The sequence below is a fragment of the Corythoichthys intestinalis genome, chromosome 8 (assembly GCF_030265065.1).
Source record: "Corythoichthys intestinalis isolate RoL2023-P3 chromosome 8, ASM3026506v1, whole genome shotgun sequence".
Lineage (NCBI taxonomy): Eukaryota > Metazoa > Chordata > Actinopteri > Syngnathiformes > Syngnathidae > Corythoichthys > Corythoichthys intestinalis.
This window is the reverse complement of record NC_080402.1, coordinates 11268191-11292885: the sequence shown is the minus strand read 5'-3', so window position 1 is coordinate 11292885 and position 24695 is coordinate 11268191. Positions and strand designations below refer to the sequence as shown.

The following is a 24695-nucleotide window of genomic DNA, read 5'->3' as shown; positions in this document are numbered from 1 at the left end:
ATGATTTGCAAATAAAGTCTTTAAAAAATCAAACAATTTTTTTTCTCCACATTCTGTCTCTCACGGTTGAGGTTTACCCATGTTGACAATTACAGGCCTCTTTAATATTTTCAAATGGGAGAATTTGCACAATTAGTGGTTGACTAAATACTTATTTGCTCGGGAGAACTTGCACAATTAGTGGTTGACTAAATACTTATTTGCTCCACTGTATGTATATGGGGTGTGACGATACACACAAGTCATGGTTCAGTACGTACCTTCGTATGTGGGTCACGATTCGGTGCGGGTTCAGTACAACAGGAAAAACAAAAAGGCTTTTTTTCCCTCACAACATTTTAAAGTTGAACTGTGTATACTGTTACACTGTTATGTAGGTGACATTTTTAAATTCAAAGATCTTATTGAATGTATAATGTAATAACGTGTAGAACACGAATGAAAAGTAACCTAAGTTACTTTGCTGAATAACTAATTACTCTTACAATGAGGTACTTTTTGGGAGAAGTAATTTGTAACTTTAATTTTTTAAAATAAGATTAACAACACTGGTCAAAGCAGACCTTGATAAATGCGCTGTCTTGGAAGTTTGGAACACTCGCCTCCAATTTCTAAGCTAAATGAGATCGCAATGTACGTTTGTGTGGAACTGTAGTTCACAACAACAACAAAAACTATTCCGTTCTTGCCAAAACTAGTAAAGCTCTTTACAAAACAATTACAATATTTCCTACTTTTTAAAATGAGACTCCCTCTTTTCTTGTGCAACAAGTGGAATCGATCAGGAGCCAGCCTAGTGGGCCGAGTTCTAGCGGCGACGAAGCCAAGTGAAGTCGCTCCCAGCCAGATTAAACGGCTATTGGTGCTTGTGCCATAAACTTACTGTACTGGACCACAGCAAATGCAAATGTATGCATTTAAATACTACTTTATTTATATACTGTTCGCTTGATTAAACTCCTAACTACTCAGGCGCGGGCTCAAATGCACTGTATTCAATGTGACGCGGGACATCAATGGAAAGCAACTTCAGCGATGAAGTAAATTTATTGGATTTTCTTTCATTTAATATTTTATTTATTCCCTTGATACCTCAAAATACTTCCAAACGACATGTTGGCTGTGAGCCAGCGTGTTGATTATTGCAGTGTTTTGATGACATCATCATAAGAGGACAAACGTTTTATACGCTACCCACTGGTAAACTTTCGGTCCTCAAAACCAAAAACCGCTAATGCATTTGTAGCCATTTTCGGTTGATAGTTTTTGGCACCAAATTATCAGTCACATCTCTAGTCTTGATTTATTAAGATGGATAACCAATGGGGGTGCAACTGTACACAAAAATCTCGGTTCGGTAAGTACCTCAGTTTTGAGGTCACGGTTCGGTTCATTTTCGGTACAGTAAGAAAACAAAATGCAAAACAAATCTGCTAGTTGTTTATTACACACTTTTGTGCTTTCAACAATAGGACCATTAGCCTATACAAAGCTAGAATTCTGCTCAAAAAGTAGCGGGTATTAAAAGATAATAATCCAACAACAATTTGCCTTTCAGACCCCGCGTATTGGTCAGCTTTCTTTCTGAAAGAAAGAAGAAAAAAAGTCCTGTGCTAAAGAGAAAAGCAATCCCAACAACCAAGATTTTAACATGTATTTTACAAATGAAATGCCTCAATGAATCATTGTTTTTTTCTTATGAACGGTTTTCAAAAGCTATATTGCTGGATTTTCTCAAGTTAAAGCGCCACACAGAAATTATTAAATTTAATTGTGTAAGCAGGATCTGTGTATTATTTAATAACAGGTGTTTTAGCTCATTTCATTGTATTTAAATGGGCTATTATTTATTTTATTATGTGTTTATATTTTACAAATGTGATGTAGTATTCATTTATATTGTATATTTTATGTTGTATAACTTTAGTTCCTATGTGAATATTAGTTCCGACTTGTTTTGTTGTGGTAGGAGGGTTTTGTATTGAACACGGGGCCGTGTTGGTTATTATTATAGCAGAGAAGACAGCAGTAAATCAACAAAGACAAGTCAACTGTGCCCTGATCTCCACTCAAGAGATCTGATGGACTCAAAAAGGTGGCTACGATTGCATATTAGTTTGAAAATCGACTGGATCCATCGTATTTTTACACGAGTGACTTCTGGTCTGCCAGATCCTAGCTAATAGTATTGACGCAGGAGGGCTGCGTCTCGCGTCAAATAATAAACTCTGCCGTTCTTTTCGCGTGTGTTGCTTTGAGCCGCTTCTGGGACGCATCTAACACACGGCCGCACTGCGACTGGTGTGCATTGGCTGATTGACTTTAACTGCCGCGTTTCACTGCGTTGTCGCGACGTTGACGTTTCTGGGTTATATACTGTCCTACTGTGTTGGTCCTCATTATAGTAGAGAAGACGGAGTAAATATAATCTACACCAAGAAACTGTATCCCAATCGACTCACAGCCTCGAAAAGTAAGGGTTACATTACGTCAGAAACTCGTTCGGTACGCCTCCGTTCCGAACCGAGCACCACGTACCGAAACGGTTCAATACAAATACATGTACCGTTACACCCTTAATAACCAATCAATGTCTCGATCCAGACTGATGTATTGTTACACCCAAAATGTGTATTCTTCTTACCTAAAGACTCAATGAGAGTGGCGGCGGGGTTGCGCTGAAGTACGTAATGCACCTCATCCTTCAGATTCACGATGGCTGCGAAGGAACCGTCACCTTGCACTTGCGCTTTCCAGCTTTGCTGCCAAGAGGAGTTTCCGTTTTTCGGTGCCCCCAGCCTCACTGCAAGTGGCCAGTTGAGGTCCATGTCCAGCACGTAGAACCTGAGCGTTTTGTTTGTCTGACAGCGAAGCCCTTTAAGTCCGTCAGGCAATGACGAGGAGTTTTGCAGACAGGCCTCTTTGGTTTGTGTGTTGTCAAGCTGAGGACGGAGTTTCCAGCAGCAGGCACTGTGTTGGCTCAGTTGGTTGTAGTTGAGCAGGAAACTGCTACAGTGGAGGTGAAGGCAGCAGCGTTTGCGTGCGGACGGTGGCGTCGCACAACGTGCCAACGAGCAGACCTCGCACCGCAGGTTGGAGTCGGGCATGGGCACGGAGTGGCAACACCCCGAAACGGATGTCGAGTGTTTGTTGTGGGCGTCGCAGGTGTGATAACGTAAAGCCACGTCTGCGACCTTTGGACAAAAAACATTGTAATTCGTTTCTGTAAAATGTTGGAAGGAGGTAAAATAGCTCAACTCATTCACTGCTACGGACAACGATTGACGTCCAATCCATTTGAACTTGGAACTGATCGCTGCCAAACCCTCCCGGTTTAAATGGATTGGACATTTAGCATCGTCAATGGCAATCGATGAGTTAAGAAAGTTACCCAAAAATACTCCAAACTTAATCGGTAGTGAGCGAAAATCTACAGGACGTGACTTATAGGAGAGAGCAAAACCTCTCCATGCAATTTCTCCAAAAATTATGTGAGCATACTGCTAGTTATGTACTTGCTGTATGGCCTGGCGTTGCTATACATACTATTTGTGCTGGATTGTTGGGGCCAAGGTTTGTTAAATCAGCACATACGAAACCTCGAAATCAGGGCTATCTCATAATTTTTTTCTATGTATGCTGGATGGATTTACCGACCAGTATAGCCGGGTGAAAAAGTGAAAATTAGGGTAGGTTCATACTCAGTGCCGGACTTGGCAATTTTGGGGCCTAAGGCGAACATATCCTGAGGCCCTCTTCATGGGTCAGGGGTTAATAAGGTGAGATGGGTGTGGAGGAAATATGTTCCGGTACACTAGGGCTGTCCTAAACGACAAATTTTCTCCTGATTAGTCAGCTGACTAGTTTTACGATTAGTCAACTAATCTAATAATTTTTTTTTTTTACTAATTTAGCAATAAATTTTTGTTGATGCTTATAAATTCACAAAAATATTTTGGAACACTTAAATTCTTTATTAAAGTACAAATAATCATGTAAATAACAATAATTAATCACAAATAAACAATGAGGTTAAATGCTGCTAGCATTTACTAGTGCAAAAGAATGGAAAGTAAACAGATTCAGAACATTGACTTTGTCTTTCCAACATTATTCAATTCTTAAACAAAAATTCTAGCATTATTATTATAGTATATGACTATAGTATACTATAGTAGCATAATAATTATAACAATTACTCATTGGCAATCATATTTTTCATAAAGAGTGTTATTTGAAAGCTATTCTTAGTGTAGAATCTGTATTCTGTAGTATTTACTCAACATATTATAATATTAATTCTGAAGTATGTGGGATTAGCTCCAGAAATCGTTATTCATATGACGAACATGACGTGCTTTTATTTTGAAATGTTCACCGGAGGTACGTTCGCTAAACCACTAACCGAAAGCTTTACACTCAGTCAAAATCATTCTTCGTCATTGCTTATGGTGTCACTAATAGATTTCATTTTTTTTCATTAGCAAATGCTGTTAACCAGCTGTTGAGTGTTATTGTACGACTGATTGGAACTGTACTGCATTGTTTTGCCACAGGGCGTGCTGTCGTGTATTTTATGTTCGGTAAGAAGAAGAAGAAAAAAGTTAAGAGGCATTAGCGGCCTGTTCTCAACTTCTCCCTCACTGCACTATGGCTCTCATGGAGAGCACGTTCGCTCATGTGTTCGAAATAAACGATAGCCGACGTGCAAAGTAGCAAGTGAGCTGTAAAAATAGCGAGCTTAGTGGTGAGAAAAACGGGGGAGAGCTAAGTGAAGCTAACGAACAGCTAAGCGGAGCTAATCGATGCTAAACGGAGCTAAGCGATGCTAAGCTACTGACTCTCAGTCCGTCATTGTGGTACAGTCCACTGTAGTGCATGTGTGGGATATAAATGCAGTATTCAAATGGCTTCCTTTTTTGTTTTGTTATTTTTTTGTTTGGTATGCTGACATAATTATACACGACGAATAGTTGGGGGTGCTGCTGGCTCCGGTGGCCCAAGCCCTTGCTCGTTGGGGTAAGGGCAGCTGGTTGGGGGTCCCCTACTGGTTGGGGGGCCTAATGTGATCGCCTACTTCGCCTGAATAGTAGATCCGCCTATGTTCATACTGCAGGTCATAATGCAAGAATTCGATTTTTTCATGTTTTTTTGACTCGAGTGAGGCATTAACTTGACCGTCCGAACGGGACATGTCGCATAGAAGTAGACCATTTCAAATCCGATCTGGGTCACTTTCATACATGGTTTAAATCCAATCTGGGCCACATTTTTCCAGAATGTAGCAGCGGTGTGAACTTTCAAGTCTCCCAAATCTGAATTCAACTTATACTCTGGAGCGACTTATGTGTGAAATTATTAACACATTATTATATAATTTCACATGTTATTTTGGTGTTTTGGAGTGGCACTGATGGTTTGGTAAACTTGTTAGCATGTTCTTTATGCTATAGTTATCTGAATAACTCTTAATACCTATGTTACGTTAACATACTGGCCACGTTCGCGTGCTGCCTTTGGCAATGTGTGTTCATTTGTATTATTGAATTTTTTATATTGAAATGCATGCTTTTAGTTTGTGGCGCTTTCACGCCCAAGTGGGGGCGCACTCGCACTTGTTTACGCGAAGAACAGCGCTCAGACGCCAGAAGAAGACTGACAGCTACGCAGTTCTGAGCGAGTGGGCGAGTTAGCGAGAGAGAGAGAGAGACACAGCTGCGAACCTACTTTCATTGTTTATTCTTGTAAAATATCTCTACAGAGGCAACGCCTGTGTGTATCATCTTTTCTGTTGTTGTGCATTTTCCACCCGCGATCGGACACTTAAGAGCCAGTTGCGTTGTTGTTTAAACGATGTGCTAATGCTAGCGAACGCATGCTAACCTTTTGTGTCATTGCTATAATAGCAGCTAATTATTATTTATTTACGTTGATGCGCACCTGTTTGGTATCGAGGACCAAATTGATTTGTATTATTTCTATTTTTAGTTTCACTCTTCAAATGATGGTGTCATAACGACGGCCAAAATAAAGTCCGCAAATTATACGGACGTCCAGCATCGACATTTGGGAGTTTAGCTCGCGGTATAGCCTGGACCGAGCCGTAGCGTCCTGGTGAGGACCGTACATTCGCATTTCATTGTTCATGCATCATGTAACATTATCATACTGTACACCTATTCAGCATGTTCTCTATTGTATTTTTATTTTATATTGCCTTTTAAGATGACATATCTGTTCTATGTGTTGGATTTTATCAAGTAAATTTCCCCCAAAAATGAGACTTATATTCCGGTGCGACTCATATGTTTTTTTCCTCTTCGTTGAGCATTTTATGGCTGGTGCGATTTATAGTCCGAAAAATATGGTAGCTGTTCATTAGTGTTAGCGCCTAGCTTTTACTACACAGGAGTAGGGTTGCCACCTTTCAGAAATAGAAATAAGGGACGCCCCCCTCGCGTCCAAAGCTTTACGGGCAAAAACTATGGGCATCCCCAAAACTCCTAAAATGCATAGCAATTTATCAATTTTTAGATGCGAAAACTGTATTGTGCACTATGCGGCCATGGCAGTTTCCTTGCAGCAGACCGCTTCGGCACTGAATCCGGTCACGTGATCCATTGACAAGCCAAATTTCTTAAGGGAATGTTCCAGGAGAGCTACAATTCCAGCAGCTGACTCGTCTGCATTCTCTATGAAGTCCAGCATTTTGATGGTGACCCCAGACTCTGGACTGAAGTACTGGACAGCAAGGGGAAACATCCTGCTTAATTTATTCGAGGCATCGGTTTGTATGGAGAATGGGATGGGTGATGTTAAGATCTTAAGCACATCACCCACTGCCTTTGGACCCAGGACTTGTTTCAACAATGCCTCTTGCTTTGTTCTCCCCAAAGTCATTTTGTCCACCATTTTGGAATCACATAAAAAACTTCTGATTGAGCCTGTGTCCACAGTAAGCACTATTGCAGCTCTGGCCACGTTTTACTGTGTGGTATACCTGTGTCACCTCAGCTGCAGTACGGTAATTTAGATGGTAGGCCGTGCGATGATGTCAAATTATTGCTTTAATTTTGGTATCACTATTAATCAATCAATTAGTAGTATATTTTGACAGTAGGACTATTTATTCAGTGTATATTTGCTGTTAATCTATTGGGAATAATTCCAAATGAGGACCATTAGTTAGCATAACAAAATAAGATGTTCTTTATGGGTACATAAATCCATTCCATATTGATTGATAATAAATGCATGTTTCAAAAAAAAAAAAAAATAACATTCCTGAAAATAACCAACCATAGTAGCAACTGAAATAGCCTAGCTATGCTACTATCAATGCAAGATGTTTGAAGGTAAATATAAATATAGCCTATATGTTATCCATATATAACAGTATAATAACATACCAGATCAAGCTCAGGGGATGTATCAGGTCCAAAGAATTGTGAGGAAGGCTCTTCTGGGATCTTATATTTCGTTTGTGGAGGTCCTCTGCAGCATGCTGTTTTACACCTCCGTGAGACACTGCAAACACTTTCCTGCCTGCCTTGCAGTTCGCTTTATAATCATCATCAGTGACTATCGAGCCACCCGGGTGCCCTGACTCCTGAGCGTCTGCTTTTGAAGACATCTTTGTTTTGAAAACGCGCGGGGCGGTGCATCTTATTTTTTACTTCATCTTATTAATATGACATATAATACATGTTTTTGGAGAGCTATTTTGAGCTTCAGGTAGTATCTTGGGGTACTTCAAGGGTTAATTCAGACTTGCGCGGAAATCCGGGTTACATTGCCAGCCTAGGAATGGAACTCGCTCGTAACCTGGGGATTACCTATACTCTGTGTATCTTTAAAACACAATCCTTTTTACCCTATTTTCATCTTCGAAAATGACGTGATCGGGTCCAATTTCCGATCACGTTATCGGACTGGGCACATCCCTATATCATGTCTTCTTGGATGTTGTCTTACCTGCTGCAGGAGGCCATGTGGCTCCGAGACGAGGGGATTGTGCGGCAGGAAAAGCAACAGTGCCGCCCCCTTGTTCAGTTCCTTCTCCAGCAGGCGTGACTTAGTCCCTGGTGGCTGCAACCAATGCAGAACGTTTTCGTGGTGCTCGAACACCCAGCTGCATACAGCGCGGGAGGTAAAGTTGCGCTCCCAACGTGGGAAAATCTAAAACGGGACAAAAACAGCCAAGTCTAAAACAAAACAAAAAAACTTTGTGTTTACAGTACACTCACTGTCCTTTCCTCACCAAAGAAGAGTTAAATCTTCTGTGAAGGTAGACGCTTTCATCCTCTTCGAGTAAGATGGCATCCGCTACCTGTCTATTGGTGACCACCCCGAACCGGATGACGCCATGGAAATCTGTTCATGTGACCGAAGTGCTCAAGATTCCACAAGCGACCACAAAGGTGACTCTTGACTGACGACGGTATTACCTCTCTTTAGGGCCTGCAGCGCCGAGGTCAAATACGTGACGTAGCCAGGCGGCTGAGGCGAAGTGTTAAACTGGAAGAAGCCTACCACCCGCGGCTGCCGAGATTCACATCCACTTTATGAAACAAATTTGTGAACAAAAATTGTGAAGGTGGCCTTAATACCTCGTGACAGGAGAGGAACTCCTGCAGTGCATCTCTTGATGGGAGATACGTGAGCGGCGTGATCACTCGAAGGATGAAACTTTCCACGTACGCTGCCACGAATGGACCTTTGTACTCGATAGGCCCGAATCTGACAAGGGAAGACCAGTAAGGTTTCAGACAGACATTAAAATATGAAATACAAGTAGTTAGGGCTGCAGCTATCGAATATTTTCGTAATCGACTGAAAATTCAATCGATAAAATATTTTTTTTAGGTAAAGAGCAATTATAAATATAAATGAGGAAAAAAAAGACATTTAATCCAATATTGAACCATTTTCAGTCAATCAATGTCTTTATTTTCGATGTCCATTGTTGAAAACAGCCAACAATTGCATCTCAGATGTGACTAGAAAAAAAAATTCACTGCTTTCACTCAAAACTTCAATCAATCAAATCAATCAAATTTATTTATATAGCCCTTTACAAAACCCGAAAGGCCCCCAAAGTGCTTTACAACAAAACATGGCTCAAGATAAATAAAAGGCAGGAAAATATTATACAATGACATTTTACAAAATAAAATAAAACAAAGAGCGCATCGCAATAAAATTCCAGCAAGTAAAACAATAAAACCGATAAAATCGAAAAGAAACATTAAAAAAGCCCTTAAGCTAATAAAACCAGGCTATCCTAATCTTTGTAAAAGGCGAGTCTAAAAAGGTGTGTTTTTAGCCGAGACTTAAAAAGACCTACATCCGTGGTGGTGCGGATTTCGGGGGGAAGGCTGTTCCACAGTCTGGGGGCAGCAACCGCAAAGGATCGGTCTCCCCACTGTTTAAGTTTTGACCTTGGAACATCTAAAAGAAGCTGGCCGGTCGAGCGAAGAGTCCTGCCAGAGTTACGAAAAGTTAAAATTTCCGATAGATAAGATGGAGCCTGGCCATTAATAGAATTAAAAACAAACCGTAAAAGTTTGAAATCAATTCTAAAATGGACTGGAAGCCAGTGGAGTGATGATAGCACGGGGGTAATATGCTCACGTCTAGGTGTACCTGTTAAAAATCGAGCAGCAGCATTTTGAACAAGTTGCAGCCGAGAGATCGAGGACTTGGGTAGGCCAACATAAAGTGCATTGCAGTAGTCCAGCCTTGAACTTATAAAAGCGTGAATTGCTTTTTCAAGGTCGTGGCTAAGAAAAGGCTTCACTTTGGCTAAGAGACGAAAACTTCTAGATCTTATAAAAAAAAATTTAAAAAAATTCTTACCTAAAAATGTAATTACACTTGATAACACACATCACTTGAAAGCTACGTGTTTGTCCCACGTGTTTCAATTGAATTTCCATTTGTGTCAAGCTATTTTTAAGTTCTCGTTAAGTTTTAAGTTAGTCTAAAACAGGGGTGTCCAAACTTTTTGCAAAGGGGGCCAGATGTGCTGTGGTAAAAATGTGGGGGGCTGACCTTGGCTGACGTCCTTTACGTAGAACAATATATTTAAGCAAATTTTAGCAAGCCATTCTGTGTGTCACATTTACTTACTTACTATAATTTTTTCAAATTAATCATTTCAACAATCTCGCAACTAGCCTTTGTGGCATTCTCTTTCGACTGTCGGACTCTTGCAAAATACTGCTGCTGTGAAATTAAACTAGCTTCAAGTTGCTTCAATTTCTCGCTGTGTATCTTCCCTGTAATCTTGTCGTACATGTCAGCGTATCTTGTTTGGTAATATCGCCTCACATTGAACTCTCTAAAAACAGCGACTGTCTCATTGCAAATGAGGCAGACACAAATGTTGCGTATTTTAGTGAAAAAAATAGTCCAATTTCCACCTATCCTTGAAGCGTTGGCCGTCGCAGTCAAGTTTCTTTTTTTTGTTGTTGACTGTCGCCATTTTAGAAAATTGGAAGTCAAAGGTCACACGGGGTAATGTTGCCTAGAGTAGTGCTGCCTTTTAGTGGGTAAATGAGGAGCAGCATTTAGTGTGTAAGCTACTTAATTTTCTGGTAGTAGAACTGCTGACAAATTTATTGAGTGTGTGCGGGCCAGACATTATTGATCTTATGACAGAGGCTGGGGGCCGGATGAAATTTGACCACGGGCCGCATTTGGCTCCCAGGCCGGACTTTGGACATGAATGAATGAATGAATGAATGAATTTATTGTCATTGTCACTTTGGACATGGCTGGTCTAAACTGTAAATACTGATAGGATTTTGAGTTTTTTTGCAGTGTTCAAAATAAATGTATGATACCTGCTGTATTGGAGCACATTAGGGACCAGTGCTACTTGGTGTTTTATTCAGCAATGACTACAGCGCTAAAACGGACAGTTAGCTTTATTATGTTTTAATTTTACACCCTCATCACTCTACAGCGCTGTTTTTACAGATTAAACAAAGCCTGTATGTAAGACATGTTAGCCACGCATCGACAGTGGTCATAATCAATAGAAACCTAGCCCTCCGAAGGGCTTACGTTACGTGAGCGAGTGACAGTAACATTATATTTATTAGCACTGAGAAGTCTACTGCTTAAAGATGGCGGCTGTTTACTAACGCTGCCCAGACGCGGCCGAGTCTGTCATTTCGCATCTAGTCCTAAATGCATCAGATATCTATCAGACGCATCGGACACTACCTGCTACCACACTAGCATCAAGCAGGCGTAGTTTTTAGCAACGTCAGCATAGTTTGTAGCGGTTGTAGTAAGGTTTTTTTTTTTTTTTTTTACTTTTTTGCTTCTTCCTCTACAAACGTGACGTCAGCACGTTGTCCCGCATTAAAAGTAATCCGGGCAAAACGTTATGCTTAGAGCTGGCAAAATGAAACGATTCCTCGAGGTGAATAAAATTACTCTGATCAGTTTTTAAACTCGAGTTACTAGAGCTGCTCGAATATCCGTTTCAGCTCTACAAGTTGTCCCCAGGTTACGAACGAGTTCCGTTCCTACGCTGGTGACATAACCCGAATTTCCGCGGAAATCAGAATGAACCCTTTAAGTACATCTCAAAATAACAATCCAAAAAGTTTAAAAGTATTGTATATATATTTTTTTTAATGATGGAGGATACACTGCCCTCTGGGGGCAGCTTTGAGTCTGGCTGAACTGCCTCCTTGTATGACTGAGAAGCATACTTAGACGTCTAACATGGATAAAGTTGCGTGGTAAAGGCTATTAGTTGTTTCAGCTAATATACGTTTGTGTATGCATTTGTCATTAAATTTACAGCTAGAGTTTGGAGTTACGTCTGAGCGACTTCCTATGAGAATTGTAAATACGTTAGCATTCGTAGCATTTAAACTAGCGGATTTATGTTAGGCAAATTAGGCTAATTTAATCAACTCAATTTACATATTGATCAGACTAGATGTTTGAACAATAATTATTTTGTGTCGAGTGTTTTATTGTTAAAATACGTGTCGTTTTGAACATAAGTATGTATGTGTGTACAGCTTTACAAATTGTCAAAAGTGAAAGGAGTAAAAAGCTTCAAACAGCACGATTGCCTTGTTTGCCATTTGTAAAGCTGAACAACTTCAAGTTAAGTGACGACAGAATACGTCAAACAGGTAGTCCTCAGGTTTTGAATAAGTTCCATTCCTACGCTGGCGAGTTAACTCAAATTTCCACGTAAATCGGAATTAACCCTTTAAAATTTCAAAAAATAAATATCCGAAAAGTCCAAAAGTATTGTATTTTGTTTAATGGTGGGGGATATACTGCCTCAGATGGCAGCGTTGGGTCTGGCTGGACTGCCGTTCTATAATGCTTTCATACAGGAGCACTCAGACGTCTCACAGTGATAAAAGATAGCTGTACTCTGGTTTGGCCCACATCAGGCTGTACGTTGTTTCAGCTAATATATGTTTGTGCATACATTTGTAATTAAGTTTATAGCTACAGTTTGTGGAGTTATGTGTGAGCGATTTGCTGTTAGAATTGTAAAAATATTAGCATTCAAGCTAGCGGACTTCTATTAGGCAAATTAGGCCAATTAAGTTTACTAAATTTACATATTGAGACTAATAGGACGTTTGAACCCCAATTGTTTTGTGTCAAGTGTTTTATTGTTAAAATGTGAGTCATTCAGCTTTACAAATTGTCAAAAGTGAAGGAAGTAAAAAGCTTCAGAAAGCACAACGGCCTCGTTTGCTGTTTGTAAAACTGAACAACTTCCAGTTTAGTGAGGATAGAACATGTCATATCAATAAAGTAAAGCAAAAAATAAGACATTGTGAAGTAAATTAAGGCAGTGTTTTTCAACCTTTTCTGAGTCACGGCACGTTTTTACTAGTGCTGCAACGATTAATCGAATAACTCGAGTATTCGATTGGAAAAAAAAAAAAGATTTGAATTAAATTTTGTCGCTTCGAGTATTCGTTTATTTCAAGTGGCGTTGTACTGTAATGGTCAATTTTGAAAGTGTTTGCATTTAGTTTTATTGATTTGGGTGGATACACTGCCCTCTAGTATGCCTCATTTCACATGGCTGAATTCAGGTGCTCGCTGTTAAGACCAACATAAGCCAAGTTTTTGTTTGATTTTTTTTCTTTTTAATTCATTCATACTTTAGTTTATAGGTATATTTAGCTGTTTTTGTGGGAATATGTCTGAAACATTAAGAGAATTGTTAAAAAAAAAAAAAAAAAAAGTTAGCATTTTATAGCATTTAAGCTAGCGGACTTTTGCTTTGTCAGTTAGCCAGTTTTTCTTTTGTTGTACATAGATCCCAATTTATTTACTTATTTTTATACTTTTATACTTTTTATACTACTGTACTATTCGAACTAACTTGTTCATCGATTAATCGACTACTAAAATAATCGATAGCTGCAGCCCTAGTTTTTACATTTGAAAAAAATTTTGCGGCCCACCAAAAAAATGTTCCAAAATTACATTCTGTACATCATTTTTAATTATAAATAATTTCTCAATATTTATACTTACTCAGTGTGAAACTTGAGCCTGTTTAAATGAACACAAAGCTGATATCTTGGCGGGAATCTTCTTCAATAGCACTCAGTCTATCTCCGTTTTTATTTTTTTTGACCAGTTATGCTTGAAAAGCTCAGCGTTATCAGATAGGGGGACTTTAGCAATGTCTTTAAACACATCAGGGCCAAGCATCTCGCCGACAATGGCTTTGCAGGCAGGTAGTATTAATGTTTCTGTCACAGTGTGGGACATGGGCAACATGTTCAGCAACAAGGTAACTGGCTTTGAGGGCTTTCTAATTTACCTTTGCAGTTTTTCCATTGAGAAAAAAAAAAAGTTGCCTGTTTCTCTGTGTTTTGACAAAGGCGAACAAAATAGCCCATCAACTTGTTTTGACGCGACAGAAGTTAAGTTTGGAGATAACGTTTAAACTTGCTTGGCACCATGGCGCTGTTGGATAGCTGCTCGTGTCGCATTCAAGAACTGCTTGGATTTCTAGCCATCAGTCACCTTGCGTGTCGTGTTGGAATAAAACACATTGGGACAAAACACAGGGGAGGACTCATGGTCATCACATATGGATAATGTGGCTGATGGCTAGAAATCCGAGCAGTTCTTGAACACGACACGAGAAATACATCGCTCATCTGCACACGACTGCAACCTTCTACCTACTCCTTCCTTCCTACTTCTTACTGCCTGATGATGTAAAAAAAATTAAAATGTGAGATTGAATAATTTCTCGCGGCACACTACACTGGTTGAAAAAGACTGCATTAAGCTACTGTTTATGCAACTAAAAGAACAAAAAAAAACGACTGGAGACAAAATGGCGGAGGAGACTCTTGCGTCGGGAAATCGAGTAAGCCGTAACCTGGTGCCTAGCTGTATTTTTTTTTTTTTTTTTTTTTTGTGGCTGCGCAGTATGAAAAAGTGCTTTTTGGGTCTGTCTCAGTTAAGATGTCAGGGCTCTGTGTCCTCAGTGCATAGAGTAGAAAAGTACCGTATTTTTAAATTAACACTAAAATTTCCAATTAGTACCTATAATGTATGAGTTTATTAACATTCCCTAATGATATGTTGACAAAAGCTTAACTATCTATGGTGGCTCATATATATGAACATGCAATTAAACCAATTGCTGACCATGACCGTTTAATTTTTACTCACCGTCGATAAAAGAGGTGGATGGTGGGATATTGGTGGAAGCGATTAAGCCTCCTGCACCTCCCTTGACTCCACCAACAGTTTATGGCCACAAACAACACCTGTAGATAAGATGGTAAATGGAGTTATACTTCTATAGCGCCTTCCTATGGAGGTAGATTTGTGTCTTTATTATTCAATCCCAAAAAAAAAGCAAGCAAATAAAAAGTTGATTCAATCAAAATATATATTTTCAATCGAAGAAAAAGTCACTTCAATCAAAAAAAATGTGTTTGAAAGCTAAAATAACTTTGAAACTCAAAAAAAATGTGTTTGAATTTTTTTTTTTTTTTAATTTAAGTCAAGTTTTTTTTTTGATTGAAACAACTTTTTTGATTGAAGTAATGTAATTTTGCGTTTGGAACACATTTTGGCTAGGACATTTGTGTCTTCATTATTCAATCAAAAAATAAGTTGCTTCAAACAAAAAAAAATCTATTTTCAAAAGAAAAATCACTTCAATCAAAAATTGAAAAAATTTAATCGTAGAAAAAAAGGTTCGAATGTGAAAAAATATTTGAGACTGAGAAATTTGCATTTGAACACTTCATTTTTCATTGAAACTGTTTTTGATCGAAGCAATCCTTTTTGTGTTTGAGCCATATTATGGGTAGGACATTTGTGTCTAAATCATTCAATCCCAGTAAAAGTTGCTTCTATCAAAAAAAACTTTTTAATCAAAGAAAAAAAACCTTTTGCAAAAATATTTTTTGAAAATATTTTTGTTATTTGAAATATATATATATATTTTATTGACGTGTCACTTTTTTTGAAAAGCAAAAAGTTTTAAACTTTTTTTTTTTTAAGTGGAAAAAGTTTTGAAGGCACTTTTTTTTCGATTGAATCATTTTGACACAAAGAGCCAACTTCAACGCTACTTCCGACATGTTTGAGTGGCAGGTGACTACGCCAATGGCATAAAAGCAGGAAGTAAGAATAATGGCCACCAGGGCTCCATCCAGCTATCGGACTCTGATGGAGTCCAAGCTGAAAATAGGGCACCGCTACGGGGGTGTGACATCGGTGAGTGCCCGCGATGGTACGGTGCCCTGTTGTGGGGAACTTCACCCGCTGCCCTGGCGTCACAGTGTCACGATGCGCCGGTACGGGAGTGGCCGGTGAGTGGCCCGACACTAGCCTGTCCAGTAAGCGAGTGGACTACCGGCGAGTCGCTGGCATCCGCGCCGGGAGCCCCGTCGTTTCAGCTTTGAATGAGTGTCGTGTTACTCGCGGGCCGTCCACTCGACAGCTGGCCTCCGCGCCAGGGGGGCTATATCGGGGTCTACCAGTGTGCCGCGACAGGGCACCGTACCATCGCGGGCACTCACCGATGTCACACCCCCGTAACGGTGTCCTATTTTCGGCTTGGACTCCATCAGAGACCGATGGCTGAATGGAGCCCTGGTGGTCATTATTCTTACTTCCTGCTTTTATGCCATTGGCGTAGTCACCTGCCACTCAAACATGTCGGAAGTAGCTTTGAAGTTGGCTCTTGGTGTCAAAATGATTCAATCGAAAAAAAAAAAAAAAGTTTAAAACATATGTATATATTTTTTTGAAAAGCAATATTTCAAATAAAAAAATATTTTCAAAAATATTTTTGCAAAAGGTTTTTTTTCTTTGATTAAAAAATAGTTTTTTTGATTGAAGCAACTTTTATTGGGATTGAATGATTTAGACATATTTCCTACCCATAATATGGCTCAAACACAAAAAGGATTGCTTCGATCAAATAAAACCAGTTTCAATGAAAAATGAAGTGTTCAAATGCGAATTTCTGAGTCTCAAATATTTTTTCACATTCAAACCTTTTTTTGTACGATTGAATTTTTTAAAATTTTTGATTGAAGTGATTTTTCTTTTGAAATATACATTTTTTTGTTTGAAGCAACTTTATTTTTTGATTGAATAATAAAGACACAAATGTCCGAGCCAAAATGTGGTCCAAACGCAAAATTATATTACTTTAATCAAAAAAGTTGTTTCAATTAAAAAAAAAACGACTTAAATCAAAAAAAAAAAATTCAATCAAAGAAAAATAGTTTTCAAATACATTTTTTCGAGTTTCAAATTTTTGCATTCAAACACTTTTTTTTTTTTTGATTGAAGTGACATTTTCTCCGATTGAAAATATATATTTTGCTTGAAGCAACTTTTAATTTAATTGAAGCAACTTTTTTTTTTTATTGAATAATAAAGACACAAATCTACCTCCATACCTTTCCACCTTCAAGGCCATCAAAGCGCTTTACACTACATCTCTACCCCAGGAGCAATGTGGGGTTCTGTATCTTGCTCAAGAATACTTAGGCAAGTTCATCAGGGCGGAGAATTAAACCCTCAAACTTTTTGAGTTGGGGAGCGACTACTCTACCACTGAGTCACACCACCCCAAGATAACAAAGCCAGGTATTTTAGGGGGCTTTTTAAGGTAAATTAAACTAAAAACTACCCAGCAATTGAGAAGTCTAACAAGTGAACTATAATCATGGTTTGGAATTGTTGATCCTGATTGGTGCATAGAAGATCAACTGGCATTTTTTACTTTATAAGGTCATATCTGTTAATTTCAGACAGCTTTTTGTTGTAGTACAGAATTTGGAATTCAAGACAACTAGTTATGGATGTCCCGATGGCATATTTTTGCATCCGAGTCACGTGATTTTGAGAATCTGCCAATACAGAAAAAAACTGTTGCAAAAAATTTTTTTTCCAAACATGTTACTGTCCCACCAAATTGTTTTAAAACATGACAAACATACAAAAACACTTGCCTTTAATAAACGCTTCATTGAGTGAGCCCACTCAAATCCGCTCACGCTGCTTCACTCAGCGATGTGTCAAATTCAATCATCAATGAGCTTGTTAAAAGAGGTGGGAATCTTGGGGCACCAAACGGTTCGATTACGATTCAGAGGCTACGATTCGATTATAAATCGATTATTGATGAGCAACCTGCTTTAATGTTTTGTACATTAGTTTCGAAATTGTTCAAAAATCCTCTCAGGCTAAACCAAACAACTATTTCAGTATCAAGTTAACAGTTAAAAACAGTAAATAAAATACTCAAGTCCCCATTCTGTATCAGCAGCTTTAAACTACAGTGAACCAACAGTTGAAGTTGATAAAATTGCTCCCATATGTGAAAGTTTTAAAACTGTTTAATCATTTAAAGATAGATTCATGTCAGGATTTTGCTGATCTGCGACTATTTTAAATAAAAAGTTAATTAGGTTCGCTACAACAGAGCCTTCCAGGGAAGTCTACCGCTTTAAGATGACGGCTGTTTACTAACACCGGCAAGTCTTGTCATTTCGCATCTAGTCCTCTGTACCTGTTCTAACGCAACTGTCGTCTGTCGTTTTGCATCTCGTTCTACATATACTGGTCCTTCTAAAAAAAAATTAGCATATTGTGATAAAGTTCATTATTTTCTGTAATGTACTGATAAACAATACACTTTCATATATTTTAGATTCATTACACACAACTGAAATAGTTCAAGCCTTTTGTTGTTTTAATATTGATGATTTAGGCAAAAAACTCAAGAAAAACCAAAAATCCCTTTCTAAAAAAATTTGCATATTTTATCCGACCAATGCAAAAAGTGTTTAATACAAAAAAAGTCAACCTTCAATTAATTATATCAGCTATGCACTCAATACTTGGTCGGGAATCTAAAAAAATTAGCATATCATTAAAAGGTACTCTAAAGAAGATACTAACCTAATCATCTGAATCAACAAATTAACTCAAAACCCCTGCAAAAGATTCCTGAAGCTTTTAAAAACTCCCAGCCTGGTTAATTACTCAAAACCGCAATCATGGGCAAGACTGCCGACCTGACATCTGTCCAGAAGGCCATCATTGACACCCTCAAGCAAGAGGCTAAGACACAGAAAGAAATTTCTCAGCGAATAGGCTGTTCCCAGAGTGCTGTATCAAGGCATCTCAGTAGGAAGTCTGTGGGAAGGAAAAGGTGTGGCAGGAAACACTGCACAATCAGAAGAGGGGACCGCACCCTGAGAAAGATTGTGGAGAAGGGCCGATTCCAGACCTTGGGGGACCTGCAGAAACAGTGGACTGAGTCTGGAGTAGAAACATCCAGAGCCACCGTGCACAGGCGTGTGCTGGAAATGGCAGAATGAAAGCACATTCTGCATGTCATTCGGAAATCAAGGTGCCAGAGTTTGGAGGAAGCCTGGGGAGAAGGAAATGCCAAAATGCCTGAAGTCCAGTGTCAAGTACGCACAGTCAGTAATGGTCTCGGGTGCCATGTCAGCTGCTAGTGTTTGTGTACTGTGTTTTATCAAGGGCAGGGTCAATGCAGCTAGCTATCAGGAGATTTTGGAGCACTTCATGCTTCCATCTGCTGAAAAGCTTTATGGGGATGAAGCTTTCATTTTTCAGCACGACCTGGCACCTGCTCACAGTGAAAAACCACTGGTAAATGGTTTACTGAGCATGGCATTACTGTGCTCAATTGGCCTGCCAACTCTCCTGACCTGAACCCCATAGAGAATCTGTGGGATATTGTGAAGAGGAAGTTGAGAGACACCAGACCCAACACTGTGGGTCGAAGCATCCTGGGCCTCCATAACACCTCAGCAGTGCCACAGGCTGATTGCCTCCATGCCACGCCGCATTGAAGCAGTCATTTCTGCAAAAGGATTCCTGACCAAGTATTGAGTGCATAGCTGATATAATTAATTGAAGGTTGACTTTTTTTGTAGTAAAAAAATCTTTTTTTGCACTGGTCGGATAAAATATGCAAATTTTTTGAGATAAGGATTTTTGGTTTTTCTTGACTTTTTTGCCAAAATCATCAATATTAAAACAATAAAAGGCTCAAACTACTTCAGTTGTGTGTAATGAATCTAAAATATATGAAAGTCTAATGTTTATCAGTACATTACAGAAAATAATGACCTTTATCACAAAATGCTAATTTTTTTAGAAGGACTAGTATGTGATATCTACCGTAGCATTACGTGGCCGTATGTTTGTACAGCTACTAGCAACTGGGCTGTCGGCCGAAGTCAGTTATTATTGTTTTTCTAGTATATTTGTGCTCGTGCTAGTATATATATATATGTATATATTTACTCTCGGTCCGTTCCTAATTGCGTCCCGAAGACAACCCTGACTGTGTTTTAGTGTCGCTTTACCGGTCTATAATTCAATCATCGGAATTTGAATGTTTGTGAATCGTTCTCGAATCTTCCACAGCTTAATCGCGAATAATCTAAGAATGGGAAATTTCGCACGACCATGTGGCCGCTTTCAATTATAGTGTTCCCTGGCAACATGAAAGCTTGAAAGCTGTCTCTCATTGTTAACTTGTCTGTTAAGTAGTAATTTAGTATTACAAAGGGGAAAAATGTATACATATATTTTTAAAACGTGGTATCGGTACAGGATGGGGTGATACGATATCAGGGGTCAAAAATGGCGTCGGTGCAACACAAGGGACATTGGGACAACATTCAATAATGAAATGAAATGCATCTAAAATACATCCTGTTACCTGTTTAGCCAGTTTTTTGGCTACCAGCTGGACTTCTTGTCTGGCAGCGATGGAGTGGGCGCACCAAGGCGCGTAGAAGAAAACAAAAGACACCTCAGCCACACTCCTGAGACGCTCAATCTAATGAGGGAAAAATAATATAGTCAAGTCAAACAACTATAACGCATAATATATTCATTCATTCATCTTCTGAACCGCTTATCCTCACAAGGGTCGCAGCGGTGCTGGAGCCAATCGCTGGTACGAATAATGAAAAAAAAAAAACTAAAAACACTGAAGGGACCTCAACTTATGATCTTACCTGAGTTCAGTTCAGTTCAGTTTAAGTTTATTGTCCCCTAAGAAGGGGAAACTTGTCTTACAGCAGGTAAGCATACAGATAACACAACCACTCATACACATACAATAAAATAACACAGACTACAAATGTAAAATGCCATAGACAGTTTTGCATCTAAGTGCAAGAATTGTGCAAATTTAGCAACCGAATTGCACGGAGGAGGAAGGAGTTCTTTGTCCTATTTAACTTAAAACATGGGACTCTGAATCTCCTGCCTGAAGGAAGGACCTCAAACGAGCAATGAAGGGGATGTTGTACACAATTCAGGATGTGTTTTGCCTTCCTCATGACCTGCGTCTCATAAATATCTTAAGGAGACCTGTGGACAGCCTATTATCTTACTGGCGACCTTGACAATATGGTTGATGTTATTTTTCTCCTTCAGGCTAATTCCACCATACCAGGCAATAAAAGCAAAAGTAAGAACCGATTCAATAAAAGATTTATAAAACAAGGACAAGATAGCCTTATCAACATTAAAAGAGTTAAGCTTCCTTAGGAAGTACAATCGTTGTTGGCCCTTTTTGTAGATAGACTCTGTATTTGCATCGAATTTGAGTGTCTATCACAGTACCCAAGTATTTTTACTGACCCACCACCTCTATACTGTTACCTTTTATGCTAGTTGGTTGAGGAGGGGCAGGTTGTTTTTTCCTAAAATCTACCAACATATCCTTAGTTTTAGAGGTGTTAAGGTGGAGAAAGGATTTATCACACCAACTAACAAATTCGTCGACCACAGGGCCATGCTGGGATTCATGTTTCTGGAGTAGACTGACAATGAATGTATCATCAGCATATTTCAGGATGTGTCTGTTGCTATACTGACTCCTACAATCATTAGTGTAGAGAATAAATAGTAAAGGTGAGACTACACAACCCTGAGGGGAGCCAGTAGAAGAGACCAGTCTTTCAGAGAGACAACCATTTACTCTAACTCTCTGTGTTCTGTTTGTTAAAAAGTCCATTATCCAATCCAGCACACAAGATTACTTTCAATAGTAAATTCTGAGAGTAACTTACTAACTAAAACATGTGGCTGGATTGTATTAAAAGCTGAAGAGAAGTCCAAAAACAGAAGCCTGGCATGCGCACCAGAACTCTCTAAATGTATGTAAAGGAGATTTAAAAGTGTAATCTGGGCATCCTCTACCAGCCCTGTAAACAAATTGCCCGGGGTCAAGGGCCCCACCCACCCTGCATAGTAGGAATCGTTTGACAATCCTTTCAAATGACTTCATGACCAGTGAGGTCAGTGCCACTGGTCTGAAGTCATTCAATGTGACAGCAGAGTTGTTCTTTGCCACTGGAACTATAATGGACTCCTTCCAAGCCATTGGGACCCTCCTTACCTGGTCAAGTTGACCCAAATAGAGGTCCACTACAGGGGAGTCGGGGGAGAAGAAGCGTAGTGGTGGTTTAGCTGCTGCCACCACGTCCTTAGCACGACTGCAAATAAAAACAGAAGTGAGATCAGTGTTATACCAAAAACAAAAAACACTGTTGCAATACCCCTAATTATTTTTTTGCAACATGGCAGAGTAAGCTGTAATACTTTGACTTACATGAGTTGACTGAAACAGATGAATGGCATTCCCATTCATTTCAGTGAGCAAACATGAATTAAAGCACAAGTACAGTAGAGGATCTATGAAGTCGTAACTCAAAGCAATTATCATAATTGGATTTGAACGAGAAGCTAATTCACTGACACAGTGAAGCGTGCCCTCATTTTCAACCTGAATAGCCTAAGAGGAAGCAGCCGCTACTGCATACCTGCATGTGAATTTAACGGCCAGTACTAGCAGAACTCCGAGCACGATGGCCCCACACAGAAGAGCCGGTCTCCGGGCCATCAGACTCAGCACCTGCCGGAGACCCAGCCGCGCTCGCCGCAGCATTACAGCCGGTCAGCGGCTCCTCTTCGTCCCATTGTGTTTTATCCGCCTGGACGGCGGTTCGGCACGTCCATTTGCTTTAAGTCGCTTTTTTAGTAGCTCCTTTTAAACGGCCACGGAGTTAAAACGGATTGGATATACGCGTGGAGTGCATGAAATCAACTCAAACACGGTTCGACCAACCTTTATTCCCCACGTCGACTTTTCACTTCCGCAACAATGACGTCAGGGACCGTTTCCAAAAAGCTGTTGGGGTTTCACAGCGATCTTACAGTGGCATTAAAATTACTTGAAGCTCATTATGACATTTTAAAATCATTTTATACTTTTATAATATATATAAAAGTTCTAAATGTGAATTTATAAAACACCCTCGTGAATTACTTGCGTTGGAATTTCCCTTCTCTTGAGAGACGAGCCCTAAATTGCAGTGACGTCGACATATTGACCCAATTGAAGGCTTGATGCCAATCGTATACGAAAATAGCTCTTTATACAACGAAGAATTTATTTTTTTATTAATTATTTAACACCTAAAAAGGCAAGTGGCTATTAGTTTTGTAACAGAAATAAATAACCACATTAATGGCATGACGTCCACCCACCACATAGGCGGAGTTTAGGGGGGGCAAAACATGTTGATGACCCCGAAACGCAGTGTCAGTAATAAAATTAATTTACAAGATATATGCTCGGATAGTAGCTTAGCCAATGCTCGTACATACAAGCATCCCAAATGTGTGTATGCGTGCGTGTGTGTGCGCACGCGTTTTTCTGTCTTACCTAGTAAACACCACTACTCAACAAAAAAATGAAAGCTCCCATGAGCTGCTAAAGACCACATAAATAAAAATTCGAAGTAAAATTGGGGAGAAGGCGTTTAACTCCGTTCACAGCATTTCTCACAGTTTAATGAATGTTAACAGTAGAAAACTCATAAAGGAGGACACTTCTAAGTAGCTACCTACTCGAGTTTTGCAGGTTAGCAAGTTCACAGAGTTTAATGTTATGCCAACTCTGATGTAGGTCTAACTCTCAGTAGCAAAATTAGTGGTGTGTTCCCCACTTCCACAACATTGACATCTTTTTACATTACTAACAGTGGCTGCTGCTGGCTGAAAAAACCTTCTAATATCTAATGTCTGTCTTGTCTGTGTCTGTCTTGTCTGAGTCTTGTCTGTGTCTCGTCTGTCTTGTCTGTGTCTCGTCTGTGTGTGCGTGTGTGTGTGGTGGTGGTGGTGAGGGGTGGGGGCAGGGGTTGAAGTCATCAGCCAATGGACCGGCACATTCAGCAAGTGAAAAGAGGTACATGTAAGTCTGAATATAATGAAAATAACTTCGCTTAATAAAGGTAGGGTCAATTTTATCATTACATCATATGGGAAGACAATCTAAATTACCTATATAACTGACGTCATTATATAACGCAAATAAGCTTGCTTAAAAGTTGGTGGGGACAATTTGAGCATCCTGAAAAGTTGCTCGTGTTTTGTCCCCACCGTCCCTATGCAAACCTACACCCGTGCTGCTCATTTATTATTTGATGTTGCATTTTTGATAATGCCACTCTGTATGCTATTGAAGAAGAAAAAGTCAATTTGCTCTTTTTACAGGTCCTTTTATTCTCTTTGTGAACAGGAGATGATGACACACAATTCAGGAACAAAAAGCAATCATCTCCTAAGATAAACACATTTACTAAGGAAATAATAATTGAAAGCTGGCCGGCCAGGACAAATGTCCCCAAGGGCCCCACACAATGCCCCAAGAAGATCTGTCCCGATTACTCGAGATCTATAACAGGCAGCAGACTATAGCGCCCATGTCTTCATGGAAAACCACAAGGCAGCTGTCTTGTCAGGTCATAACCTTGCCTCGGAGAAGATGCTGAGAGCTGCGAATCTTATCCGATGCAAAATGATATGAAAATGCATGTACCAACTACAAAGAACAAACATGTGGGAACAAATATCTCGACATTTAAGATTTAACACACTGAAATCCCAAATGTATGCTCCCGATTTCATATCAGAACAGAGCACAAGTCTTTTAGTCCATACCCACGGGACTATAGGAGACCATCGTCATTTGTTGCCAGATGATGAACTTCAAATCATCAAGTTTGATTCAATCAGGCAGAGTTCCTTAAAGCATGCCAGGCTTCTCCTGTTGACTCAAATAAGAAGCATCTGTA

At 39.5% G+C, this 24695-nt stretch overlaps 1 protein-coding gene across 2 annotated transcripts in view; it reads right to left on the bottom strand.

The window, feature by feature from the left end:
* Nucleotides 1-23164, bottom strand: part of txndc11 (thioredoxin domain containing 11) — a 34865-nt gene extending 11701 nt beyond the window's left edge. The window contains exons 1-9 of one of the 2 annotated variants that reach the window (XM_057843347.1): nucleotides 22380-23164; nucleotides 21956-22052; nucleotides 20264-20383; nucleotides 14701-14798; nucleotides 8610-8739; nucleotides 8448-8541; nucleotides 8261-8373; nucleotides 7975-8178; nucleotides 2645-3194 (exon numbers count right to left, since the gene is read on the bottom strand). In XM_057843347.1, coding sequence (XP_057699330.1) covers nucleotides 2645-3194; nucleotides 7975-8178; nucleotides 8261-8373; nucleotides 8448-8541; nucleotides 8610-8739; nucleotides 14701-14798; nucleotides 20264-20383; nucleotides 21956-22052; nucleotides 22380-22504 — 1531 coding nt within the window. In that variant the 5' untranslated portion in view covers nucleotides 22505-23164. Of the gene's footprint in view, nucleotides 1-2644; nucleotides 3195-7974; nucleotides 8179-8260; nucleotides 8374-8447; nucleotides 8542-8609; nucleotides 8740-14700; nucleotides 14799-20263; nucleotides 20384-21955; nucleotides 22053-22168; nucleotides 22261-22379 lie in introns of those variants that run through there. The other variant, XM_057843348.1, reaches the window with a different exon arrangement.
* Between the last annotated feature and the right edge of the window lie 1531 nt (nucleotides 23165-24695).